At 41.0% G+C, this 25,401-nt stretch overlaps 1 protein-coding gene across 1 annotated transcript in view; it reads left to right on the top strand.

Annotated features, from left to right (window-relative positions):
* ASIC1 (acid sensing ion channel subunit 1) overlaps positions 1-25,172 on the top strand; it is a 334,986-nt gene extending 309,814 nt beyond the window's left edge. Inside the window, exons 9-12 of the mRNA XM_044286604.1 lie at positions 16,624-16,715; positions 20,167-20,246; positions 20,331-20,435; positions 24,214-25,172. Coding sequence (XP_044142539.1) covers positions 16,624-16,715; positions 20,167-20,246; positions 20,331-20,435; positions 24,214-24,318 — 382 coding nt within the window. The 3' untranslated portion in view covers positions 24,319-25,172. The remainder of the gene's footprint in view (positions 1-16,623; positions 16,716-20,166; positions 20,247-20,330; positions 20,436-24,213) is intronic.
* The last annotated feature ends 229 nt before the right edge of the window (positions 25,173-25,401 follow it).

Raw genomic sequence — 25,401 nt, 5'->3', positions numbered from 1 at the left:
AGGCGGGGTTAGGGCAGGGGAGTTACAGCCCGGAGTGAGGGAAGGGCTACCCCCTTGACTTTCTAGCGTGACTTCAGGAGCTGGATACGAGGACTTTATAAGTCGTTTTTTTCATGAATATCCATCCCAGGAAAGCGGCACAAGAATGCATTGAAACACAATGAGGATGATCTATAAGGTACTGGTAATAGTTTATTAAGTGAAATCCTGGTGAAAGGTTCGCTTTAACACTGTAAGGGCTCATGCACATGACTGTTGCCTATTTTGCGGTCCGCAAATTGCAGATCCACAAAACATGGATACCAGCTATGTGCATTTTGCGGAACAGAACAACTGGCCCATAATAGAACTGTCCTATCTTTGTCCGTAATACTGACAATAATAGGACATGTTCTATTTTTTTGCGGAAGGGACATGTGGACATATGGAAATGGAATGCACACAGATTAAATTCCGTTTTTTATGCGGACCCATTGAAGTGATTGTACAGGCCACAAAAAAAAACTGCATGGAAACAGAAAAAAATATACACTGCCTGTCCAAAGAAAAAGTCGCCACCAAAAACAAGCCTTTAGCTTTGATTACGGCACGCATTCGCTGTGGCATTGTTTCGATAAGCTTCTGCAATGTCACAAGATTTATTTCCATCCAGTATTGCATAAATTTTTCACCAAGATCAATTTGCATTGATGATGGTAGAGCCTGACTGCTGCGCAAAGTCTTCTCCAGCACATCCCAAAGATTCTCAATGTTGTTAAGGTCTGGACTCTGTGGTGGCCATTCCATGTGTGAAAATGATGTCTCATGCTCCCTGAACCACTCTTTCACAATTTGAGCCCGATGAATCCTGGCATTGTCATCTTGGAATATGCCCGTGCCATCAGGGAAGAAAATATCCACTGATGGAATAACCTGGTCATTTAGTATGTTCAGGTAGTCAGCTGACCTCATTCTTGGAGCACATACTGTTGCTGAACCTAGACCTGACCAACTGCAGCAACCCCAGATCATAGCACTGCCCCCACAGGCTTGTACAGTAGGCACTAGGCATGATGGGTGCATCACTTCATCTGCCTCTTTTCTTACCCTGATGCGCCCATCACTCTGGAACAGGGTAAATCTGGACTCATCAGACCACATGACCTTCTTCCATTGCTCCAGAGTCCAATCTTTATGCTCCCTAGCAAATTGAAGCCTTTTTTTCTGGTTTGCCTCACTGATTAGTGGTTTTCTTACGACTACACAGCTGTTCAGTCCCAATCCCTTGAGTTCCCTTTGCATTGTGCGTGTGGAAATGCTCTTACTTTCACTATTAAACATAGCCCTGAGTTCTACTGTTGTTTTTCTTCTATTTGATTTTACCAAACGTTCAAGTGATCGCCGATCACGATCAGTCAGGATTTTTTTCCGGCCACATTTCTTCCTCGAATACGATGGGTCCCCACTATCCTTCCAGTTTTTAATAATGTGTTGGACAGTTCTTAACCCAATTTTAGTAGTTTCTGCAATCTCTTAGATGTTTTCTCTGCTTGATGCATGCAAATGATTTGACCCTTATCAAACAGACTAACATCTTTTCCACAACCATGAGATGTGTCTTTCGACATGGTTGTTTAAAGGGGTTGTCCAGGTTCAGAGCTGAACCTGGACATACCTCCATTTTCACCCAGGCAGCCCCCCTCACATGAGCATCGGAGCAGTTCATGCTCCGATGCTCTCCTTTGTCCTGCGCTAAATTGCACAGGGCAAAGGCATTTTTCTGAGTTCCGGTGACGTACCGGGCTCTCTATGGGGCTGACAGGAACCCCGGTGACGTCACCGGCACTGATGGGCGGGATTTGGCTCTGCCCTAGCCAGTAAAACGGCTAGGGCAGAGCTAAAGCCCGCCCCTCAGAGCCGGTGACGTCACCGAACACACTGCTGGGCGGAAGTTACCGCCCGGCAGTGTGTTATTGAAAACACAAGAGCCCGTGCCCTGCGCGATCTAGCGCAGGGCACTGGAGCGCATCGGAGCGTGAGATGCTCCAATGCTAGGCTCAGGGGGGCTGCTGGGGTAAAAATAAGGGTATGTCCGGGTTCAGCTCTGAACCTGGACAACCCCTTTAAGAAATGAGAAGCAACTCATTGCACCAGTTGGGGTTAAATAACTTATTGCAGTAATTATCCAATAGGAGGCTCATAACTATTTGCTTGGTTAAATTCAGGTGGCGACTTTTTTTGGGGGGATAGGCAGTGTATGTTTGTGTGCATGAGCCCTTACAGTACTTGGTAGAAATTAATAAAAAATCCAGCTTCCGATAAAAGAAGCAACCTTTATTTTTCCAGCGATTAAAATCCAAAATACACAATGCACACTAGTCTACGAGTTTCGGATAACGAGGTGAAGATCCTTACCCATGGCATTTAACAAACTTATTCCCCAAGATGATATACCCTCCCCCCACCAATCACAATCAAAACACATGCATTCACATGACAGTGGGTGTGGGAATTCAGGGAATACAAAAAACATGGAACTAAAAAAATCTATTTCTCAAAGACAAACAAAAGTTATAAAAGAATCACTAAGATTTAAAAATATTGCTATATGAGATCATGCTTTCTGTTAAGGCCAGTGGGAAAGCAGCTACCTAATTGGAACATCTCAAAAGCTTCTCTACTTAGTAGCTTTTTTCTATGGTCACCACCACTTATTAGGGCGATGACTGTTTCCACACCTTGCACAGAGAAAGCAGAGATATCCCACTTGTGAACACTTGCAAAATGAAGAGTGGCAGCTGACACATTCCTAGTTTTGTAATGCGGAATATCAGAAATGTGTTTGCGTACCCTGGTTTTGAATTTCATTACTGGTGCATCCCACATACTGTACACAACATTCTGTACATGTAATTAAGTAAACCACATGGTCTGTATTTCAGTTAATGTATTGTTTAATATCATATTTTTGTTGGCCATAGAAATAATGTATGTGACCTTCATATACTGGCAGCAAATGCATCGTTTATGGCCACATTTATAACTACCCGTATGTCGGAGTAGTTTAGCACAGGTTTAGAGGTGGTACGACTGCAAAAAAAAGACTGGGACTAATTCTTTGTTTAAGCATAGGAGCCTTCTGTGCCACACATCTAACACCTGAGGATGCTATAGCACTCCATTCTTGATCAAAGTTTAACACTGATGTGTGCTTTTTTTTATGATGCTTCAAATTTGGGCATATTCCAGACTGTAGTTGGTTGAAAAAGTAACTGCACAATTGGCCATACCTTGTTTATGCTTATTTTTTATTGGGAAGACCAGGACATTTCTATCTAATGATTGTGCCCAAGTCCTAGCACGGCTAACTGAAAGAGAAGAATAACCACACTTCCACAATCTCACACATATTATATTTTTTTTACTCTCAATATCAAAGGAGATGTCATCAGAACAATTGCGTCTTGCTCTGACCATCTCCCCTTTAGGAATATTCCTGATGACATGAGGTGGGTGACATGAGGTAGCAAGAAGCGTGGTATTGCCTGATGTTTCTGCAGCCAGCCAGTAGTGCAGGGGCAACACGTGAGGTGCACGGTGGACCAATGAGGGGTCAAGCAGTAAAACACAGTTCATCAGTTTACTCACGGTTAGCAGAAAGCCTCCCTGGTATGGTCAGGGATGCAAGTATATAGTCCGGCCACAGAAGGAAAACGCTCTTCTGCACCTCACATCTTGGTTCTACCTTATAGCGAAGTTGGCTCCACTCACTAATCTGTGTTGTCGAGTCTTCACTCTGCATTCTCTCCCACTAATCTCCTCAGATCTGCTCTAATCTCTAAATCCATTCTCCACTCTCTCACTAGGCCTGACCTAGGGTATATATAGAACCTAAGTGTTATCCCCATCTAGTGGTGGGATGTATAAATTACACCTAATCTGCCTGGTCACAGGGATTTTGCAGATAAATTAGCACAAAGTCATATAATACAGCATAATACAGTTTTTAGGGTAGAAAGTTCTTTTAAGCAGTGCCCACACACATATAGTGGGACGCTGCATTTCCTTTCTATATGTAGAGGTAGATACCGTGCCAGGATCGGAATTACCTTAAAAAAAGATATAGTATGTAAATCATAATGTAAAATAAAAGTAAGAGCACAATCATTATCATTTAAATATGCCCCAAAAGCAGATATGGCCGCTACATCTCCAGACCATACAAATAGCAGGTCATCGATGTAGCGGCCATACCACCTGATACTGTCAGAAAATGCATTAGACAGAATGAAAAAAAATCGACTCTCCCACCACGCCATATATATATATTGGCTATAGAAGGCGAAAATTTCTCCCCATAGAAACACCAGATACCTGCAAAAAATAAGTTGTCAAACAACAAAAAAGCTGTGTGATAAAAAAAAACTCCACTGAGATACAAATGAATTCCTACAAATCCATTGTATAATTACTATAAGTAATGAGAAAGCATCTCAAAGCTGTTATATCTAAATCATGGGGAATATTAGTAAAGAGGGAAACCACATCCGTGGTGACCCATACATTATCCGTACTCCATACAAAATCATCAAAGGACAGATCTAGTGTCCTGCAGGTATCCTGGGATGAGTTATCCTGGGATAAGTTTGTTATATGACAGGAGTAAGGATCTTCACATCGTGATCCGAAACACGTAGACTAGTGTGCCTTGTGTATTTTGGATTTTAATCGCTGGAAAAAAAAGGTTGCTCCTTTTATCGGAAGTTGGATTTTTCTTTCATTTCAAGCTGTTCCACATGCTGTGCCTCAGGTATTTCCGTACATCCGGAGTGAGCAGTAGGTGAGCACTGTGACAACCCCTTTCTCTTACAGTACTTGCTGTATAAAAGTATAGTACAGTGGTTTATATTTTGACCTCAGTGAATGATGCTGGAAGTGTCATGGCGTGCGCATGTATGGCTGCCAATGGAACTAGTTCTCTTGTATTTATTGATGATGTGACTGCTGACAAAAGCAGCAGGATGAATTCTGAAGAGTTTCGGGCAATATTATCTGCTCATATTCAGCCAAATGCTTCAGAACCCATTGGACGACACATCACAGTGCAGATGGACAATGACCCAAAGCATACTGCAAAAGCAACCATAGAGTTTTTTAAGGGAAAGAAGTGGAATGTTATGCAATGGCCAAGTCAATCACCTGACCTGAATCCGATTGAGCATGCATTTCACTTGCTGAAGACAAAACTGAAGGGAAAATGCCCCAAGAACAAGCAGGAACTGAAGACAGTTGCAGTAGAGGCCTGGCAGAGCATCACCAGGGATGAAACCCAGCGCCTGGTGATGTCTATGCGTTCCAGACTTCAGGCTGTAATTGACTGCAAAGGATTTGCAACCAAGTATTAAAAGTGAAAGTTTGATTTATGATTATTATTCTGTCCCGTTGCTTTTGGTCCCTTAACAAGTGGGAGGCACATATGCAAACTGTTGTAATTCCTACACCGTTCACCTGATTTGGATGTAAATATCCTCAAATTAAAGCTGACAGTCTGCAGTTAAATCACATCTTGTTCATTTCATTTCAAATCCATTGTGGTGGTGTATAGAGCCAAAAATGTTAGAATTGTGTCCATGTCCCAATATTTATGGACCTGGCTGGACATGTATTAGTTGTACCCATTGTGACCTGTGAATAATTGTTACAGTCACAATAACCTGCACAAGCTCCGTCAGCTTCAAGAAAATAACAAGGACTGCCCTGCATATATAGACTGTCCAGGAATTTATTGATGGTTGGCAGTAATAATATGCAGTCAGTTTGGCCGAATGTGCATGTTTTCTCATTGGGGAGAAGGGAAGTAAGTTTCTGCCAGACGCCTCTGGCGGTGATTTATTTTCAGTGAGAACAAAAGATCGGCTATGGTGAAATCCAATCTTTTTTGTATCCAACATCTCTTGTAAGGAGAGAGTCGGGCAGCTCCACACACTTTAGATAGCAGGTTGTTCCTGCCATAGGCAGTGGGTTCAGACAACATTCATCTAATATATACGGCCACCTTACCTTATCTGTACTGGGATGTAATTCAAGCATTTGTAAACAGCAGCATATACAGTCGCTTAATGAGTAAATATCCACCTCGTGGTTGAGCATCAATTATCATTAATTGGTGGTAGGTAAGGTACAACATGGAAATGGGCTATAAGATGTCTGCATAGATTCACCTTTTACTTCCAATATGTATCTCATTTGCCTAATATATATGTCTCCACTGAGGCATTTTGTGCAGAGCAATGTGTACACGTTCTAGGATGTATAGAAGAATTCCTTTGGAGAATTTATCACACCCTGTACTTCAGCATTATGCTGAAGAATGGGGCTTTTGCAACATTTTGGTGTTACTCACACTTGTATTACATTTTGCATTTTTACACCGCTCACTCCAGTTTGTGGGTGGGAGAGTGGGCATGGTTGGGTATGCTGATGAATGTCATTGCAGATTTATCACTGTGACCTTTAAAAAAAAAAGTTACAAAAAAGTCACAAAATCACTCCACCAGGGGCATAGCTTAAAAAAAAATTGGAGTAGCATTATTAGAAAAAAAGTGTTTGGTTTAAAGATGCACCAAATTTAACAAACAACATGCAAACTTTGATAAATTTGGCCCAAATTATTCCTATGCAGGTTCAAGATAAACTGACTTCACATATTACCCGGATGAAAAATTCCCACTATTGAGTTTTGCAAGTTGGGTATACATATTCTTTTATATGTCTTACATCTTTTATTGCGGCAGAGAATAGGAGGTAAGGTTTGCAAGGGTATTCGTTTCTCATAGTTGTAATTCTGCACTTAGATTTGGTGTAATATAGAGAAAGGTTGTAGCCAGCTCACCTCATTGTCCTGCACGGCGGTGCACGGGGCGGACTCAAGCCAGTCCCTTGTAAGCGGAAGAAGATAGAAAAAAATGCTCCAGCACCGCGATGGATAGTATGAAAATCCCGGTCTTTATTAACACCACAGAAAAGTCAGGTGTATACAGCAATCAAAGACAAACACTGGTGGTCCCCGGTACCCCGGATCTACGCGTTTCGAACTATTGAGTTCTTAGTCATGATCCTAGGTGTCCCCCATGCTCCAAGCCTCAAATACTGTCCGCCCGCCACTATCCCCTCCTAATAAGGGAGGGGCATAGTGGAACAGGGCCGGCAGTAGAATCGGCTGGGCCCATGGGAGACACCTGTGTAAACCCAATCACATGTTAACAATCCAAGTCTCTATAGTATTCCATGAAAAGAGGAATGTGTACATAAATAAAACAAACTAATATAAAATCCTCTGTAGGTCGTCCCTCCAGACATATTTAACATAAGATTCTATTCTGATTCCATGTGAGTCATGAATAAATAGATCTAATATTCAAAAGACAGAGATACAAATAGATACAAAATCTCCAGATCACAGACAGCGCACAAAAGTAGGAATTTTATAGTATTGTATTGTCCCATTTGTATCACATGTGTGTCACATCTCTGTTTGGTTCCATACATTGTTCTTTTAATTTTTTCTCCTTTCTTTCGTTCATCCAATACATTAGAGTATTTGGTTTTCTTCCTTATACTTGGAAAACGCATTGTGTGAACCGAGGTCAATCTTTAGACTGAAAAAAAGGGGGGGGACTGCATTTATCAGATGTAATACATTCAGTGCCTGATCCATATAACAAGTCCGTGGTGCACCATATCATGTAATGGATGGTTTAATAGGTGTAAATACACCCAATTATATATATAAAAGAATTAAATTCAAAGTTGACATATACATAACTATAACTATACAGGGTGGTCAAATGTCATTGCCAGTTCCATCTCATTTTTGTTTTTAATTTTTGTTTTTAATATGATTGAGTTTTAACTTCCAAAGATTTGGCGTTTATATTCCCAATTTCTTTGGTCAATCTAGTATAACAATAAGATTGTTATAACAATAAGATAAATTTGCAATTATCTTTGACCAGCATGCATTATTTCAAAAGGGAAAATCCCTTTATGTAGTTCTGTATATTTATCAACTTTATACATGTACATCACGGACGAGTTATTGGACTATATAGACTGATATACAAGTTATCCAAATTTTTTCTGATATATAATAAGTTGTTATATAAAGTCCTATATATTATTCGTATCATCATTTTTTCATTTCTAGGACATAAACCTTTTGTACCCCAAGCTTTTTTTAGAAAAATGCAAACCAACAGATACAGATAACCAGAACCGCATGTGTGTCCACATCAGTGCTCTAGTTCAGCCTATGATGTTTATGTATTTCTTGTTCATCTGATATGCAGGGGTATGCAGACAGGAGAGAATAAATTCTCATTCCCCTGCAAAACCCACTGCATGATTGGATGATGTGAATATCGTCAGACGCACATGCGGTTCCAGTTCTAACACCAGAACCTACTAGTTTTGGTATTGTTTTTATGATGGTATTTTAGTGAGGAGAGAACAGACCATTGCAAGAGGAAAGGAAATAATAAACCTTTAGAGTTAAAATAAACATATATTGGTATATATGTTGGGCTAAAAACAATAGCAAAACCATACATATGCTGCACGTCCCTTTCAATATAAATACATTAGTTCCCTTTTGAGATTGAGCCCCAGAGGGTATCTTGTGCTCAATCTCCAGATCCAGAATGCCTCTCTGAGGAGAATTTTTTGTTTTATGTTTCCACCCCTTTTTGGTAGTGTCACTCTTTCAAAAGCAAATGTACTGAGATTGTCTACACTACGCCCATGCACATTGATGAAATGTTTGGCCGCATTTGATATACCTGTTGCTGATGGATTACAGATATAATTTAAATGCTCTCGTAATCTATCTTTAAATTTTCTGCTTGTGCAGCCAATATATATTAAATCACACAGTGTGCATGTAATAATGTAGACAACTCCAGTTGTGCCACAATTTATATAGCTCTTGATGGGAAAGCTTTCTAGGTGAGAGGAATTAGAAAATTCCTTGGTATTAATAGCGTATTTGCATGTTATACATCTGTTACTTCCACATTTAGAAAAGCCCGTATATTTTAACCACGTAGGTGGATCCTTGGTCTGCATTGGACTATACATGGAAGGTGACAGCATTTTGCCTAGTGTTCCCGGTCTCTTTGAGACTATACGGCATCCGTTTTGTAGGACTTCTCTCAGAATTTTATCCTCATACAGGATTGGAATACATTTTTGGATAACTTTCTTAATTTCAGGAAATTGTTTGCTGTAAGTTAGTACCAATGTTGGTATAAATTCATTTGTCCGAACTTTTGCAGACAGACTACATGTATTACCAGAATCATCTTTTGTCTTTCTATCCTGTAGAGGATAATTGTATCTGTTAAGAGATCTTTTTTGGTTATAGTTAGTTGTGAGTCCTAATAGATCTGTTCTAGATTTATTTTTCGCTATTTTTAAACCCCTGTGTAACATCCAATGTGGGTAGCCTCGCTTTTTCAAATGATCCCAGATGTTACCACATTCCCTCAAAAAGGCTGAGTCTGTACTGCAATTTCTTCTCGCTCTTATAAACTCCCCCACTGGAATACTTTTAATGGTGTGTAGTGGGTGATGGCTGTTTGCTTTTAAGATAGTGTTGCCAGACACCTCCTTACGGTATGTCTCTGTCATCACTATCTCGTCTGATTTCCCAGTCAATTTTAAATCTAGAAAATTAATATTATCGGAATGATGGGAACAAGTAAATCTCAGATTATATTGATTATGATTTAAATAATCAGTGAAGCCCGGTATGGCAGACACATCGCCACTCCATATGAGCAGCAGGTCATCGATGTATCTGCCATACCAGGCAAGGGAACCGGAGTAAGGATTGTCTACTGAATATATATATTTTTCTTCCCAGAAGGCCATCGATAGGTTGGCCAAAGATGGAGAGAATTTGGCCCCCATCGAGACTCCTGAGATCTGAACATAGAAGGTTTCGTCAAATGTGAAATAATTGTGTGTTAGGAGATAAGCAGTGATCTCCAACACATAATCAATGAACACATTTGAGAAACTACTGTATTTATGGAGATTGTATTCCAATGCCAACAGGGCAAATGAGTGAGGAATGGAGGGATACAGTGCTACAACATCCAAAGTGACCCATGTATACTTATTTGACCATATGCAATTATGCATGTATTTTAGTACATCGGTGGTATCCTTTATATATCCTGGTAGTCTTTTCACTAATGGTTGCAGCACTGAATCCAGCCATTCACCCAGTTTCTCATTTAGAGACCCAATGCCTGATATTATGGGTCGTAGAGGAGGAGGATTCATTCCCTTGTGTATTTTGGGGAGGGCATGGATAATGGGAGTTATTGGGTGTTGCACATCTAAAAAGTCTACTTGTCTTTGTGTTAAGTGACCCTTTTCTAGACCCTTATTCAGAATGGAGGACAATTGCTGTTTATAAACTACAAGGGGGTTACCTCTTAGAATATTATAGGTGGTGGTATCAGACAACATTTCGAGCATCTGAGCATGATAACATATTTTGTCTAGTACCACCACAGAGCCACCTTTGTCCGCCATTTTGATAATAAGGTCTTTTTTATCTTCCAGTTCCCTTAGTGCAGTTTTCTGTATATAATTCAAATTGCATTCTCTATTTGAAGGGATACTACTTTGTATTCTGTGCAATTCGCCTTCCACTGCCTCCTGGAATGTATCCATACTATCAGTACGAAATTTAGTAGGATAATATTTACTATTAGGGGTTACAAATTTGTGTTGTATATGTTGTTCACATGAATCCCCGCTGTCAACTTGTAAATCAGTGAGACATAATAAAGATTGCTGTTCTTTAAATGACATATTACAAAACTGATTGTCATAGTTGTGTTCATGTCTATCACTGATATTATCTCCTTGTGGCAACGGGGATTCATGGAAGCATCTCCTTAATGTGAGATTCCTAACAAACTTGTTAACCTGTAAAATAGTTGTAAACGGGTCAAAATTAATAGTTGGAACAAAATTTAAACCCAAAGACAATACATCACTCTGTTCCACACTTAATACTTGGTTAGATAAATTTACAACATCCAAAAACTGTATACCATTACCATGGCCCACATTTATTTGTTTTGCAAGCGGGTGGACATCTGATGGGGTCTTTTTGTGCTTGCGGCCCCCCCTTCTATATCGTTTTTTGATTGTCCCGATTTATCTCTGTTGTTTCTATTTTTCTGATAGTAAGAAGGTTTTGCTTGCTGTAAGTTGTGTGTGCCGGGATCCTCTTGTATTTCTTCCCCTGCCGATTCACATGACTCTGAGGTTTCTAGTTCAGAATTACTGAAACTGACTCTTCTTGGAAAGTCCTGTTTATTTGTTCTTTTGTTATTTTTCGCGTATTTTTTGTTGTTATACCTCTTCTTCAAGATCGACTTGGGTGTTGTATACGGGTTATCCCTCCTTCCCCACTCATACACTTGGTTGTTTTTATAGTCATGGAGGTCTCTTTGGAATTTCCGATGTTTTACATCCATTATGCTGTCCTCCATAACTTTAATAGATGTCATAATTTCCTCCTCTCTTTTGGAAAAATCTTCTGATGGTTTACATTTGTTCAGAGCCTCTTTACATACATCAATTTCTGCTTGTATATTAACAAGCCTTTCACCTTCATGCTCTATAATTAGAGACATCAGTTGAAGTGAGCAGGTGCTTAGATTTGGTTCCAGCTGGAGACAAATAATTCTGAGAAAACCGTGGTTGGGACCTTCTTTAATCTCAGACCCCGTGGTATCATCGCTTTTTCCACATATTTTGTTAGGGTCGTTTGGTCCCACCAAATTTTGGTCTCATGTGTTAAAAGTCTCTCCAGTTCTTGTAGCTGGGAATTAGCATTGCTCTCATCTGTTGATGTAAATTCATGTGCCGAAAAGACTTGATCCGCCTTGGATTTGCGGTCCGGGCGTGCAGCATAGGCCATGGTTTGCTAGGGGTACTAGGGGTCAGTGTTGTCGCTGTAATCGGGGAATATATAGTCCACATATAATGGTATAAGCACAATGATCCAGACTCGGTGAGCACGAGCACTTGAGCAGTGTAATATAGAGAAAGGTTGTAGCCAGCTCACCTCATTGTCCTGCACGGCGGTGCACGGGGCGGACTCAAGCCAGTCCCTTGTAAGCGGAAGAAGATAGAAAAAAATGCTCCAGCACCGCGATGGATAGTATGAAAATCCCGGTCTTTATTAACAACACAGAAAAGTCAGGTGTATACAGCAATCAAAGACAAACACTGGTGGTCCCCGGTACCCCGGATCTACGCGTTTCGAACTATTGAGTTCTTAGTCATGATCCTAGGTGTCCCCCATGCTCCAAGCCTCAAATACTGTCCGCCCGCCACTATCCCCTCCTAATAAGGGAGGGGCATAGTGGAACAGGGCCGGCAGTAGAATCGGCTGGGCCCATGGGAGACACCTGTGTAAACCCAATCACATGTTAACAATCCAAGTCTCTATAGTATTCCATGAAAAGAGGAATGTGTACATAAATAAAACAAACTAATATAAAATCCTCTGTAGGTCGTCCCTCCAGACATATTTAACATAAGATTCTATTCTGATTCCATGTGAGTCATGAATAAATAGATCTAATATTCAAAAGACAGAGATACAAATAGATACAAAATCTCCGGATCACAGTCAGCGCACAAAAGTAGGAATTTTATAGTATTGTATTGTCCCATTTGTATCACATGTGTGTCACATCTCTGTTTGGTTCCATACATTGTTCTTTTAATTTTTTCTCCTTTCTTTCGTTCATCCAATACATTAGAGTATTTGGTTTTCTTCCTTATACTTGGAAAACGCATTGTGTGAACCGAGGTCAATCTTTAGACTGAAAAAAAGGGGGGGGACTGCATTTATCAGATGTAATACATTCAGTGCCTGATCCATATAACAAGTCCGTGGTGCACCATATCATGTAATGGATGGTTTAATAGGTGTAAATACACCCAATTATATATATAAAAGAATTAAATTCAAAGTTGACATATACATAACTATAACTATACAGGGTGGTCAAATGTCATTGCCAGTTCCATCTCATTTTTGTTTTTAATTTTTGTTTTTAATATGATTGAGTTTTAACTTCCAAAGATTTGGCGTTTATATTCCCAATTTCTTTGGTCAATCTAGTATAACAATAAGATTGTTATAACAATAAGATAAATTTGCAATTATCTTTGACCAGCATGCATTATTTCAAAAGGGACTTAGATTTGGTGGCTGCTTGTATGAGAAAGGGAACAAATCTATTGTTTATGACAGTTGTGGTCCATAAGGCTCGTCCTTCGAATATCATTTCTCAGCGCAACATGTTTATTGTTAAACCTGTGTAAAGAAGAGGCCACTGCACCCCAAAAGATTAAAGGGGTTTTCTGGAATTACTATGGTTCATATTATCCAATACAGTGAGTGTGTAAAGATAGGGTGCAAATCCAAATGAAAATAATGAGGCAGCACTCCAGATATGCGGTGAATGGGTGTTGGACCCGTTTATTCCCCAACTCAGTGAGGCCTTTGTCAAGCAATGAGATAGTGTCACATGTGGGTATATACATACTGTACATAATTGTGATAGATAACATCAGTGTAATTGGTTACATGATTGGTTCTATTAATACACAAATAAAAATTAGATACATTCATATCATAATGTTACATGATCAGAGTGAATAAAATTGACCATATAAGGTCATAAAACAATTCATATGTAATTCATAGTGCAAATAATATAACAATAACAAAGACAGGTGCACTCTGCGGTCTTACTAACCCTCATACTGATGTAAAATTGAGAGATTAGCCAACATATCCTACTGTGGAGGACATGTCTGAGCCCGAGCACCGCGCCAAGGTTTCTCAAGTAGCTCGGGACCGAATGCTAAACCTACCTGTGCCTTTATATCCATCCACAGGCAGCATACTGGTGCACATGTGAGGCCCGGGTTATATCAGCCAGTCTTCGGTGGGGCTCAGAGCTCTCTCCCACCTCCCACTGTATGCTTGGTCACATGCTGGATGTAACTGGGAGATTGCTGTGAGTCGGACCTTGCACGCTTGTAATATGCCCACTTGCCCCTGGTATTGCCCATACGGCACAGGTAGGTTTAGCGTTAGGTTGTATTCATTTTTGCTGGGGATTGCCATTAGCAGCGGACCACAAGAGCAGGATCTGTCCCCCGGTATAGATGCGCCACTGCATATGGGGTTGAGCACTTTCTGCCAATCTGTAGTTTGCAGTCTACTCGAGATGCATAATTCATAAGTGAAAAATGATTGATTGACCATAAAAAATATTGCAGCAACAACTGTAGTTAAATTAAGTCATGTGACATGATTAGAAATGAATGTACCATAAGGCTCACCACCATAACACGGGGCCTGATGACTGCAGACCACCTGATGACCATCAGGCACCTACTGTGCATGTATATGTTTTCCGTGCGCGTCAGTCGGTTAACATAGTGACAGTAAACATAAAGCATTACTGGTAACCGCTATATAAAGAATGACAGGTCACAGACTATCAAGTCCCTCAAAATGTGCGTGTCACAAAGGGCTGGAATGTACATACAGTTCATTGGTTACTCACGGTTTAGCAGACGCCTCCTTGGGCCAGTAGTGCAGTGAAGGGGAGAACAGCACTGGATTTACCGGGGCACACTCGGTTACAGGGGACACCGGCCAGGTGGTGATTGAGGAGCCATTGATGGTGATTGGATTTCTGAGTGCTTGTGTGGCTGGGCCCCTGGTTTAGGTTTTGTCGTGACGCCAGCACCTTGATGGTGCAAAATGTTAGGAGTGGTAGTGGTATGGAGTTAGAAGAATGAGGCAGGTTTAAATCCAGCTGAGAACTTTACTATAACCAGGTTTACATCCAGTTATTAAACAGTCTCTGATACACATGTAATTTGGATGTGATTAATCCCAGTAACAGGCTGTGCTGGTGGTAATGTGTCAGGCGAGGGTAGTTAGTTATGTACTCACTAATAAACAGCTCTTTGCCTTGCTTCAGTCTCAGTTGAGGTAGTTCAAGTCCTCGTCTTCTACACACAAGCGATGCAACAGAAATCTTATCTGTCCTTCAAATAACGGTGAGGCTGCCAGAAGCTAATAAGTCCTACACCTAGATACAAAGGCGCCTAGAGCCTAGAATAATGGCTTTGTCCTTCCTTTGTCTTTCCTTTTTTTTTTTTTTTTTTTTATTTGGACCCTCCTGATCCATTTTCACCATGTAAACCAGTCTCTCTGGTTTGTTTCCATCCTGTATGTAGCACTTCCTGTTGTATCCAACCAAACCCATGATGCACTTCTCTTCTATTTGCCACACCTCCAGCACCGCCCCTGACAGCCATTTGGTCACATAGACACTCCCCTATCACAGACACACCCATGGACGTGACCTCACAGGAAATAAGAAAGAGCTGAATGGACATGGTCATGTAACCACAGCGCAGAACAGGAGATAGGAGCAGTAAAGGTTTTTAAAAAATACAGTACGGAAATACAGCTAGCTTCCTAAATGAGTATTTTAAAGGCTGTTGAGGCAAATAGAAAAAAACTTTAAGGCTACTTTCACACTAGCGTTTTTCTTTTCCGGCGCTGAGTTCCGTCCTAGGGGCTCAAATCCGGAAAAGAACTGATCAGTTTTATCCTAATGCATTCTGAATGGAGAGTCCGTCCCTCAGGATGCATCAGGATGTCTTCTATTCAGTCTTTTTGACTGATCAGGCTTTTCAGAAAAACATAGCATGCAGTATTTTTACCTCCGGCCAAAAATCCTGAACACTTTGACTGAACGCCTGATCAGGCTTTTTTCCCATTGACTTGCATTAACGCCGGATCCGGCGCCGTGTGTTCAGTCAAAACGGATCCGGCTTTTGCATGTTAAACCCGAAAAATAGGAAAAAAAAGTTAAAGTCCATAAATGGCGGATCCGTTTTTTCCAATGATTTTTTCCATTGTGATCGAAAGCCTGATCAGGATTCAAATGTAATCAGTTTTCACACGTTTTTCCGGATCCGGCGGGCAGTTCCGGTGTCGGAATTGAACGCCGGATTCAAACAACGCTAGTGTGAAAGTAGCCTAAGGAATGTACTTTATGTTTTTTTTTTTACTTTTGCCTTCAAAAGATGGAGATATAAACACAGTATCCATTGTCATATTGTGTTCAAACTAGGAGTCCTCCTGTCATCTCTGTAAGAAGTTGTTTTTTTGTTCTTCACGATGCTGTGAGGATCTGAGTTGGATTGTAAAGCTTCCGTTTGGCGCGCGAACAGACTTTCCGATAATGTAAAGACAGCCCGCTGTGACTGATTCTCTTTACGTTTCAGTATAGCTCTGAAATAAATTCTCAAACAAATTACATTGTGTATAGATCTTATGCATTTTAATTAAGGCTTGTTAATTGATGGGCTGGACACGTCCCAGGTTCTGGATTGTAGGAACATTAAACATTTTTACGATGTTATATTTGCTCATCATACTGCTCTCCTTAACCCCTTCCCACAACGGTTTATCTCCCACACATTCTCATTTCTTTTCACTGTCTCTTACAGGGAGAACATTTTGGTACTGGATATTTTCTTTGAAGCACTGAACTATGAAACCATAGAGCAGAAGAAGGCATACGAGGTGGCAGGACTTCTTGGTGAGATATCTCATTAACTAAGTCGTTCTTTCATTCTGGCATTTGTGCACATTCATTATGTTTATGGCCGCCTCGAAATGCATAGAGTAATATTTTACATTGGCCTGCAGAAGGCATGTGAAATATATTGTGTCTGTGACTCATAGTGGCTGCCGTAAAGCATATCTCTAAAGCTGGGAATATACATTCAATAGCTACCTCTCCTGACTCCCTCTGGGCTCCTCCATACCTATACCAGTCTGGCTTGGCCGAACGCGTGATTGGATTCTATGGGAGGAGCAGAGAAAGCTGCTGCCAGACACTTCTGGCGTGGCTCATCTCTGGGGAAAGCAAAAGGATCAGGCAAAAATATTCATTTTGTATGATTCTTCTCTCCCTTTATATTTGCTGTTGGGGGACAGTTGTGAGCTCCCCATACACATTAGAGTGTCGGGTGAACCTGCCGTTCTTAGGGTCCATTCACACATCCGTGAAATGGGTCCGGATCGATTCCGCAACGTTGCGGAACGGATCTGGACCCATTCATTTTCAATGAAGCTGGAAGAGTTGCAGAAAGCACACAGTGTGCTGTCCGCATCCGCATTTCCGGTGCGCGGCCCCGACCTTCCAGTCCGTGGCTCCCGAAAAAAAAGAGAACATGTCCTATTCTTGTCCACAATTTCTATAGGGGTGCCGGCCCGGTGTATTGCGGATCCGCAATACACAACGGACGTGTGAATGGACCCTTAGCAGGATCAGCTGACATTATGCTAATGTGTATGAGCACCTTAAATGCTGTTAACAAAAGCTCAGGCAATATGGTCGCCCCCACAATCATGTTCAGAAAATAGAATAAATAAATCTGTAATGAGAAAAATAAAAACAGATTAGAAAAAAACGGGAATGTGTTACTATCTGGTTTTAACTGGCAGAAAAAAAAAATTTAAATCACGTTTTCATGTTTAACATATTAACTGGCAGAAAACATTTTTGGTGACACATTTAATTTAAGTGTTCTCACAGAGGGGGAATATTGGGATGTCTTTTCTACAAAATAAACCCCCTCTCCCCTACAAGAAAAGGTACCCTCTGCAACAATTGGTCATAAACAGGGGTGTAGCTATAGGGGGTGCAGAGGTAGCAGGCGTGGTTCAGTAGGGCATGCCACCATTCCTCTGCAGTTTTGCAATGTGTTCCTGATATCCGTCCTGTGACTGGAGAAGTGCACCCAGCAGATAAAGCACTGGAGTGTGACAGGGAAACATGGCTTCCTTGGAACACAGCGTCTGACTACATGACAGAGGGTTCACTGTTTCCTTACTGCCTTCTTTTCATGTATTTCCAATATGGTGGGGCAGATTTATGAATGGATTCAGATCCAGTGCTTGCAGAAATTGTGATCTTGCATCAGGAAAAATGTATAACGTTAATATATAGTCCACTTTGTGCTAAATAACAGTAATGCCATACACTAGCATATGGCCCAATGGGCTTACCGTAGCATGCATGGAGGTGCCCATCTAGCAATGTAAACAGTCGCCACCATCCATATCAGTACCTTCTTGTACTGCGCATGCGCTGAAGGCGGTCAGCGCAGGTGCAGATGCAGCACACAGGGGTTAACATCCGTGGGATCCCTTTAAGATGGTATAAGTGTTTGTAATGACGCCTGTTGCCCTGAAGCATCAGGGGCGCACGGCCCCCTTTTAGTGATGTGGATGGTACCCAGGGTAGGAATTCCAGAGTGGTGTAGGGGGGCCTAATGTCCCCTAAGATGTGGCTGTGCACTTACATGGATACAGTGGAATCCCAGGCGTTGTCGTGCGCCGCAAAATCAAGGGGTAGTTGAATGGTGGGATGAAGAAAGAAATTGGAGTCCAGACTTGGTATAACGTTGAACAACAGCTTTACTTGAATAAACTTTCATCAGAGAAACAATCTTCCAACTTTGTCTTGGTCACCAGCAGGCTTTGGCATTCATTCTGGCAGGCAAAAACACTTGGCTCTGCTACATATGCTACTCTCTGGCTCTGCTGTGCTGACAGGATTAAATAGGAACCTTTCCTCTCTGCTGCACTTAGTTTTCTGTAGTCTGACTCTCTCTCTCTCTTTATCTTTATCCAGGGAACCTTTACTCCTGGCTCCTGAGGCTTGTAGCTTGGGTCTCCAGGTCCAGCAGAGCTGATGGTGCTCTGCTGGCTTTAGCAGGGTCCGTCCAGCCGGGAATAGGGTCTGCTTCCTTCCCCTTAGAGGGGGTACTCTCAACTGCCCTTCACTAACTAAAACTCCTCCCTCTCTAGAGAGGGATAGAATGGAAAGGGAGGTTCCATTCTAGGTAACCTAGTTCTGCCATTGTTTCCGCCATCTGCTGGTGAACCAGGCACATTACACATAAACAGTTGCGTAATCAGAAATAACAATACACATTTTACAGGATCTGAAAATCAATACATATGAGGACATTATATTAACCATAAAAGATAGTGGAGAGGTTTAAAAGGTGGTAATGCACCTCTGGGGCGTTACACAGATACAGAAATTTTGCTAAGTGCTGGATGTCCCGCTTTCAACATGGGGCAAAGTGCAAGAAGAAAATTGTGTTAAATTTGGTGCATCTTTAAACATCAAGTGTAACTAAACTTTAGTAAAACCTATTCTAAATATAATAAAAAAGATTTTTTGTAATATACGTTCATTTTTTTTTTTTTTTTGTGTTCCTTGCAAAATAAGCACCTGAAGTTTAAGTGTTTGGAATCTGTACACTTGTACACTGCTGATATGTCTGTACTGATGTATGGATTCCTCTGGGGCTGCAGTGAGCCCTGTACTAGCTGCAGCACTCATTGCTGCTCCTGCCTGTACCAGCTCCACCCGCTAAAAGCTCTGCATAGCACATCACTGATGTGCTCTGCCAGGCTTTAGTGGGGTTGGCTCAGGCAGGAGCAGAAATGTGCTATGTGAGATCCTGTCTGTGCTCATTTGACTCTGCTCATAGCCTATACCAGAGATGGCCAACCTGCGGCTCTCCAGCTGTTGTAAAACTACAACTCCCACCATGCCCTGCTGTAGGCTGATAGCTGAAGGCAAGTCTGGGCATGCTGGGAGTTGTAGTTTTGCAACAGCTGGAGAGCCACAGGTTGGCCATCCCTGGTCTATACCAATGGTGGACAACTTATAGCACTCCAGCTTTTGTGAAACTGCAACTGCCAGCATGCATACTTGCTGTGCTGTTCTCAGAACTCTGATAGAAATGAATGGAGCATGCTGGGAATTGTAGTTTCACAACAGCTGGAGTGCCGAAGGTTGGTCTCTTTTAATGTGAACTATTATCATCACTACCATCAGCTTTTTTCAATGTTTTTTCACCCTTATAGGCAACAATTTTTCTCTTTATAATCTTTCTGACTTGATTACATCTCCCTAAGGTCTGTTTGTTCTCATGTACCGGTGCTATGATTTTTCTTTCCTGTAGGGGACATTGGAGGACAGATGGGACTATTTATTGGAGCAAGTATCTTAACAGTTCTCGAGCTCTTTGACTATGCCTATGAGGTAGGTGGCAGGCAAAGATAATGCTGTATCTTCTATGCTAGTTTCTATGGAAATGACAGGATTAATGCTGATGGTTTTCTTTAGATTTTAAGATACAAATTGTGTGGAGGCGGAAAATGCGGGAAGGATTCAAAACGTAACAACAATGACAAAGGAGCAACACTAAGTATGGACGATGTAAAGCGCCATGTAAGTTATACAGTAAACATAAAAACTTTATAATCAAAGTCTGATATTATTTGAAATTCTCTTTTTTTAGTTTTATTAGTATTATGAGGTTTTTGCTGGTTTATGCTCACATAACTACATTTACTTGAAGGCAGTGGCAGTTATGTAAGAAATAAAAATAAACATAAAACTGATTGATCACAACATAAAAGTTAAAAACAAGGACAATGTACTGAATAAAATAATAAAATAAAGATATATATCAAAAATACACCACATACAGTGGGTATAAAAAGTCTACACACCCCTGTTAAAATGTCAGGTTTCTGTGATGTAAAAAAAGGAGACAAAGATAAATCATTTCAGAACTTTTTCCACTTTTAATGTGACCTATATACTGTACAGCTCAATTGAAAAACAAACTGAAATCTTTTCAGTAGAAAAAACATATCTTTTGGAATTATGGCCAAAAAGTTCAACCTTGGTTTCATCAGACCATAACACCTTTTCCCACATGCTTTTGGGAGACTTCAGATGTGTTTTTGAAAAATGTAGCCTGGCTTGGATGTTTTTCTTCGTAAGAAAAGGCTTTCGTCTTGCCACTCTACCCCATAGCCCAGACATATGAAGAATACGGGAGATTGTTGTCACATGTACCACACAGCCAGTACTTGCCAGATATTCCTGCAGCTCCTTTAATGTTGCTGTAGGCCTCTTGGTAGCCTCCCAGACCAGTTTTCTTCTAGTCTTTTCATCCATTTTGGAGGAACGTCCAGTTCTTGGTAATGTCACTGTTGTGCCACATTTTCTCCACTTGATGATGACTGTCTTCACTGTGTTCCATGGTATATCTAATGCCTTGGAAATTCTTTTGTACCCTTCTCCTGACTGATACCTTTTAACAATGAGATCCCTCTGATGCTCTGGAAGCTCTCTGTGGACCATGGCTTTTGCTGTGGGATGCGGCTAAAAAAAATAGGAAAGGAAAGACCAACTAGAGCAGCTGAACTTTATTTGGGGTTAATCAGAGGCACTTTAAATGATGGCAGGTGTATGCTGACTCCTACTTAACATGATTTTGAATATGATTGCTTAATTCTGAACACAGCTACATCCTCAGTTATAAGAGGGAGTGCACACTTATGCAACCACATTTCCTCCACCTAAATGATTTCAGTTTGTTTTTCAATTGAGTGGTACAGTTTATAGGTCACATTAAAGGTGGAAAAAGTTCTGAAATGATTTATCTTTGTCTCATTTTTTTACATCACAGAAACCTGACATTTTAACAGGGGTGTGTAGACTTTTTATATCCAATGTATGTCCATCTGTAAATGAATAAAAGCACCCTTGCCGATCAGCTGTTCAAAAAGGCCTCTTCCTAGGCCACAGATGTCCCAGTACATCGATCACATGGCTAAAGCCCAGCTCAGTCCCATTCAAGTCAATGGGCCTGGGCTGCAATACCAAGCACATACTTTATCCAATATATGGTGCTGTGCTTAGCAAGCTTTGAGGAGGTCTCAGCTCTCACCAGATCTCATTGGCAGGGGTGCTGGGACTGGGAACCCACCCATCTGATATTGATGACCTATCCTGAAGATAGGCCATTAATATCAAATTCTGAGAAATCCCCTTTAACCTAAAGCTACAGTACAGACCAAAAGTTTGGACACACCTTCTCATTCAAAGAGTTTTCTTTATTTTCATGACTATGAAAATTGTAGATTCACACTGAAGGCATCAAAACTATGAATTAACACATGTGGAATTATATACTTATCAAAAAAGTATGAAACAACTGAAAATATGTCATATTCTAGGTTCTTCAAAGTAGCCACCTTTTGCTTTGATTACTGCTTTGCACACTCTTGGCATTCTCTTGATTCTCTTCAAGAGGTAGTCACCTGAAATGGTTTTCACTTCACAGGTGTGCCCTGTCAGGTTTAATAAGTGGGATTTCTTGCCTTATAAATGGGGTTGGGACCATCAGTTGCGTTGTGGAGAAGTCAGGTGGATACACAGCTGATAGTCCTACTGAATAGACTGTTAGAATTTGTATTATGGCAAGAAAAAAGCAGCTAATAAAGAAAAACAAGTGGCCATCGTTACTTTAAGAAATGAAGGTCAGTCAGTCCGAAAAATTGGGAAAACGTTGAAAGTGTCCCCAAGTGCAGTCAGAAAAACCATCAAGCGCTACAAATAAACTGGCTCACATGCGGACCACCCCAGGAAAGGAAGACCAAGAGTCACCTCTGCTGCGGAGGATAAGTTCATCCGAGTCACCAGCCTCAGAAATCGCAGATTAACAGCAGCTCAGATTAGAGACCAGGTCAATGCCACACAGAGTTCTAGCAGCAGACACATCTCTAGAACAACTGTTAAGAGGAGACTGTGTGAATCAGGCCTTCATGGTAGAATATCTGCTAGGAAACCACTGCTAAGGACAGGCAACAAGCAGAAGAGACTTGTTTGGGCTAAAAAACACAAGGAATGGACATTAGACCAGTGGAAATCTGTGCTTTGGTCTGATGAGTCCGGTGAACGGATGGACTCTACATGCCTGGTTCCCACCGTGAAGCATGGAGGAGGAGGTGTGATGGTGTGGGGGTGCTTTGCTGGTGACACAGTTGGGGATTTATTCAAAATTGAAGGCATACCGAACCAGCATGGCTACCACAGCATCTAGCAGCGGCATGCTATTCCATCCGGTTTGCGTTTAGTTGGACCATCATTTATTTTTCAACAGGACAATGACCCCAAACACACCTCCAGGCTGTGTAAGGGCTATTTGACCATGAAGGAGAGTGATGGGGTGCTGCGCCAGATGACCTGGCCTCCATAGTCACCGGACCTGAACCCAATCGAGATGGTTTGGGGTGAGCTGGACCGCAGAGTGAAGGCAAAAGGGCCAACAAGTGATAAGCATCTCTGGGAACTCCTTCAAGACTGTTGGAAGACCATTTCAGGTGACTACCTATGGAAGCTCATCAAGAGAATGCCAAGAGTGTGCAAAGCAGTAATCAAAGCAAAAGGTGGCTACTTTGAAGAACCTAGAATATGACATTTTCAGTTGTTTCATACTTTTTTGATAAGTATATAATTCCACATGTGTTAATTCATAGTTTTGATGCCTTCAGTGTGAATCTACAATTTTCATAGTCATGAAAATAAAGAAAACTCTTTGAATGAGAAGGCGTGTCCAAACTTTTGGTCTGTACTGTACATATAGTATAAACTGGTCCATTTATTTGCTTACATTTTTTTTTAAAACAATGCCAAACTTACCACATTGCAAGTTAAGGCCTGTCATATAATCACTGCTGGCTTCGTTCTGTTTCTATGAGCAATTGGCTGCTTCTAATAAGTTCTAGTCCTGTTGCTCTTGTCGCAGGAGATATGTCCTTACATTTAGCTTTGAACTTGTTCATTTCCAGAGACCAATATTAAAAAAAAATATTCTGATACTGTACAAATAGTACAGTAACATATTTTGCAGCTTGCATCCAGAGCCTGCCATGGATAATATACCCAAAAATAGACCAAAAAAAGTCAGTCTGTTATGTCATATACATTTCTGCATGCTTTCAGCGTCTTGCTCGTTATCTTAGTCTGTTGGCACGCAGCTAACTGGTACAAAAGTTCAATAAAGGTTGCTGGGTATGAAGATCTGTGCACAGTGTTTCAATAGAGCTATTATGGAATTGCTGTAGCAACGTATATTAAGTACATATTTCTAATACTAGTTCACATTTTCTCAGTTGTTCTTGTTATAATAAATATCCTGTTCTCTTTACAGGCTCCATGTGAGGGTGTAAGAGGGCACCCAGCAGGTATGAGCTACACAGCCAACATTCTCCCCCACCATGCGGTACGTGGAGCATTTGAAGACTTTACATGCTAAGACCATGTCCTGAAACAGCCAAGAGAGCAAAATCATCATCTGAAAGTAGCAAGAGTTTGGGAGAAGTGGAGAAGAGAGCACAAGAGTCTGGATGAAAATCTACATAACCAAAAACGGCAACTCCTTAACTATAAAGAGTGTGAATCTGTTCTGTGTAAGAGACAGCCTAGTGAGCAGTGCGAGAATGAATAAGAGGCCACCTCAACCTCCTCAAGTCTGTGACTAAGAAAATAAGCTGTACTAATGACAGCAGAGACATTGCGAGCAATATAAGAGGCCTATATTATTATACTTACATACTTGGGACACAGTAATTTAATGCCAGACACAGAGATATGTAGCATAGAAACATCTGCAAACGACGGGCTACCAATAATGACGAAGACCACATAAATCCATAGAATCTCTATCAGCCAAGACACGGGCAATCTGTCCTCCAAAGGAAGATGCAACTAAAGATGGGGAAGGCACGGCATGCAGGAGTGGTAATAAATTCTATAGGTTCTCACATACGATAATGCTACATGCCATTAAGAAGCCGACTGTTTGAACAGTATATGCTTGATCCAGCTGAAGTCAAGAGAAAGTGGGTAGAGTTTTAAAAAACCTCAGAATCAATGTCTCAATGTAATACAGACAGAAATTGCTCCTTTGTCGTGGAAGAATAAAATAATAATTCCTATTTGTTATCTGAAAATTCCAGTAGTAATTTAGTGTAAGTCATGAACAGATTCACAGCGAAGTCTACTTGGGTATTCCCCATTATAGTAAAATAAGGCACCTTTAATAGTAATTCTTGATAGAGACATAAAGCTCTGTTTTCATGTTTCTAATGAAATGGGCATGGATTTCGATAGAGGAGAGGATACTGCTTTCCTGCCCATACATAATACCCCAACGGCAAGGAAACAAGGATCTGGAAAATTACCTGCTGTGTTAAGTATCAAGCAGCAGCTTAAAGGGGTTATGCCATAAATGTAAAAATTAAACTCATATGGATCCACAGATTCCATAATTGATTGCCCAAATTGCTGTGCTACATTCTCTTCAGACTAGCAGCTCAGGGGGTGCATCCTTTCTGCT

Source organism: Bufo gargarizans, chromosome 3 (genome assembly GCF_014858855.1).
Source record: "Bufo gargarizans isolate SCDJY-AF-19 chromosome 3, ASM1485885v1, whole genome shotgun sequence".
In the NCBI taxonomy this organism is placed as follows: Eukaryota; Metazoa; Chordata; class Amphibia; order Anura; family Bufonidae; genus Bufo; species Bufo gargarizans.
Note: the sequence above shows the minus strand (reverse complement) of the source record. Positions and strands in the feature narration are given on the sequence as shown.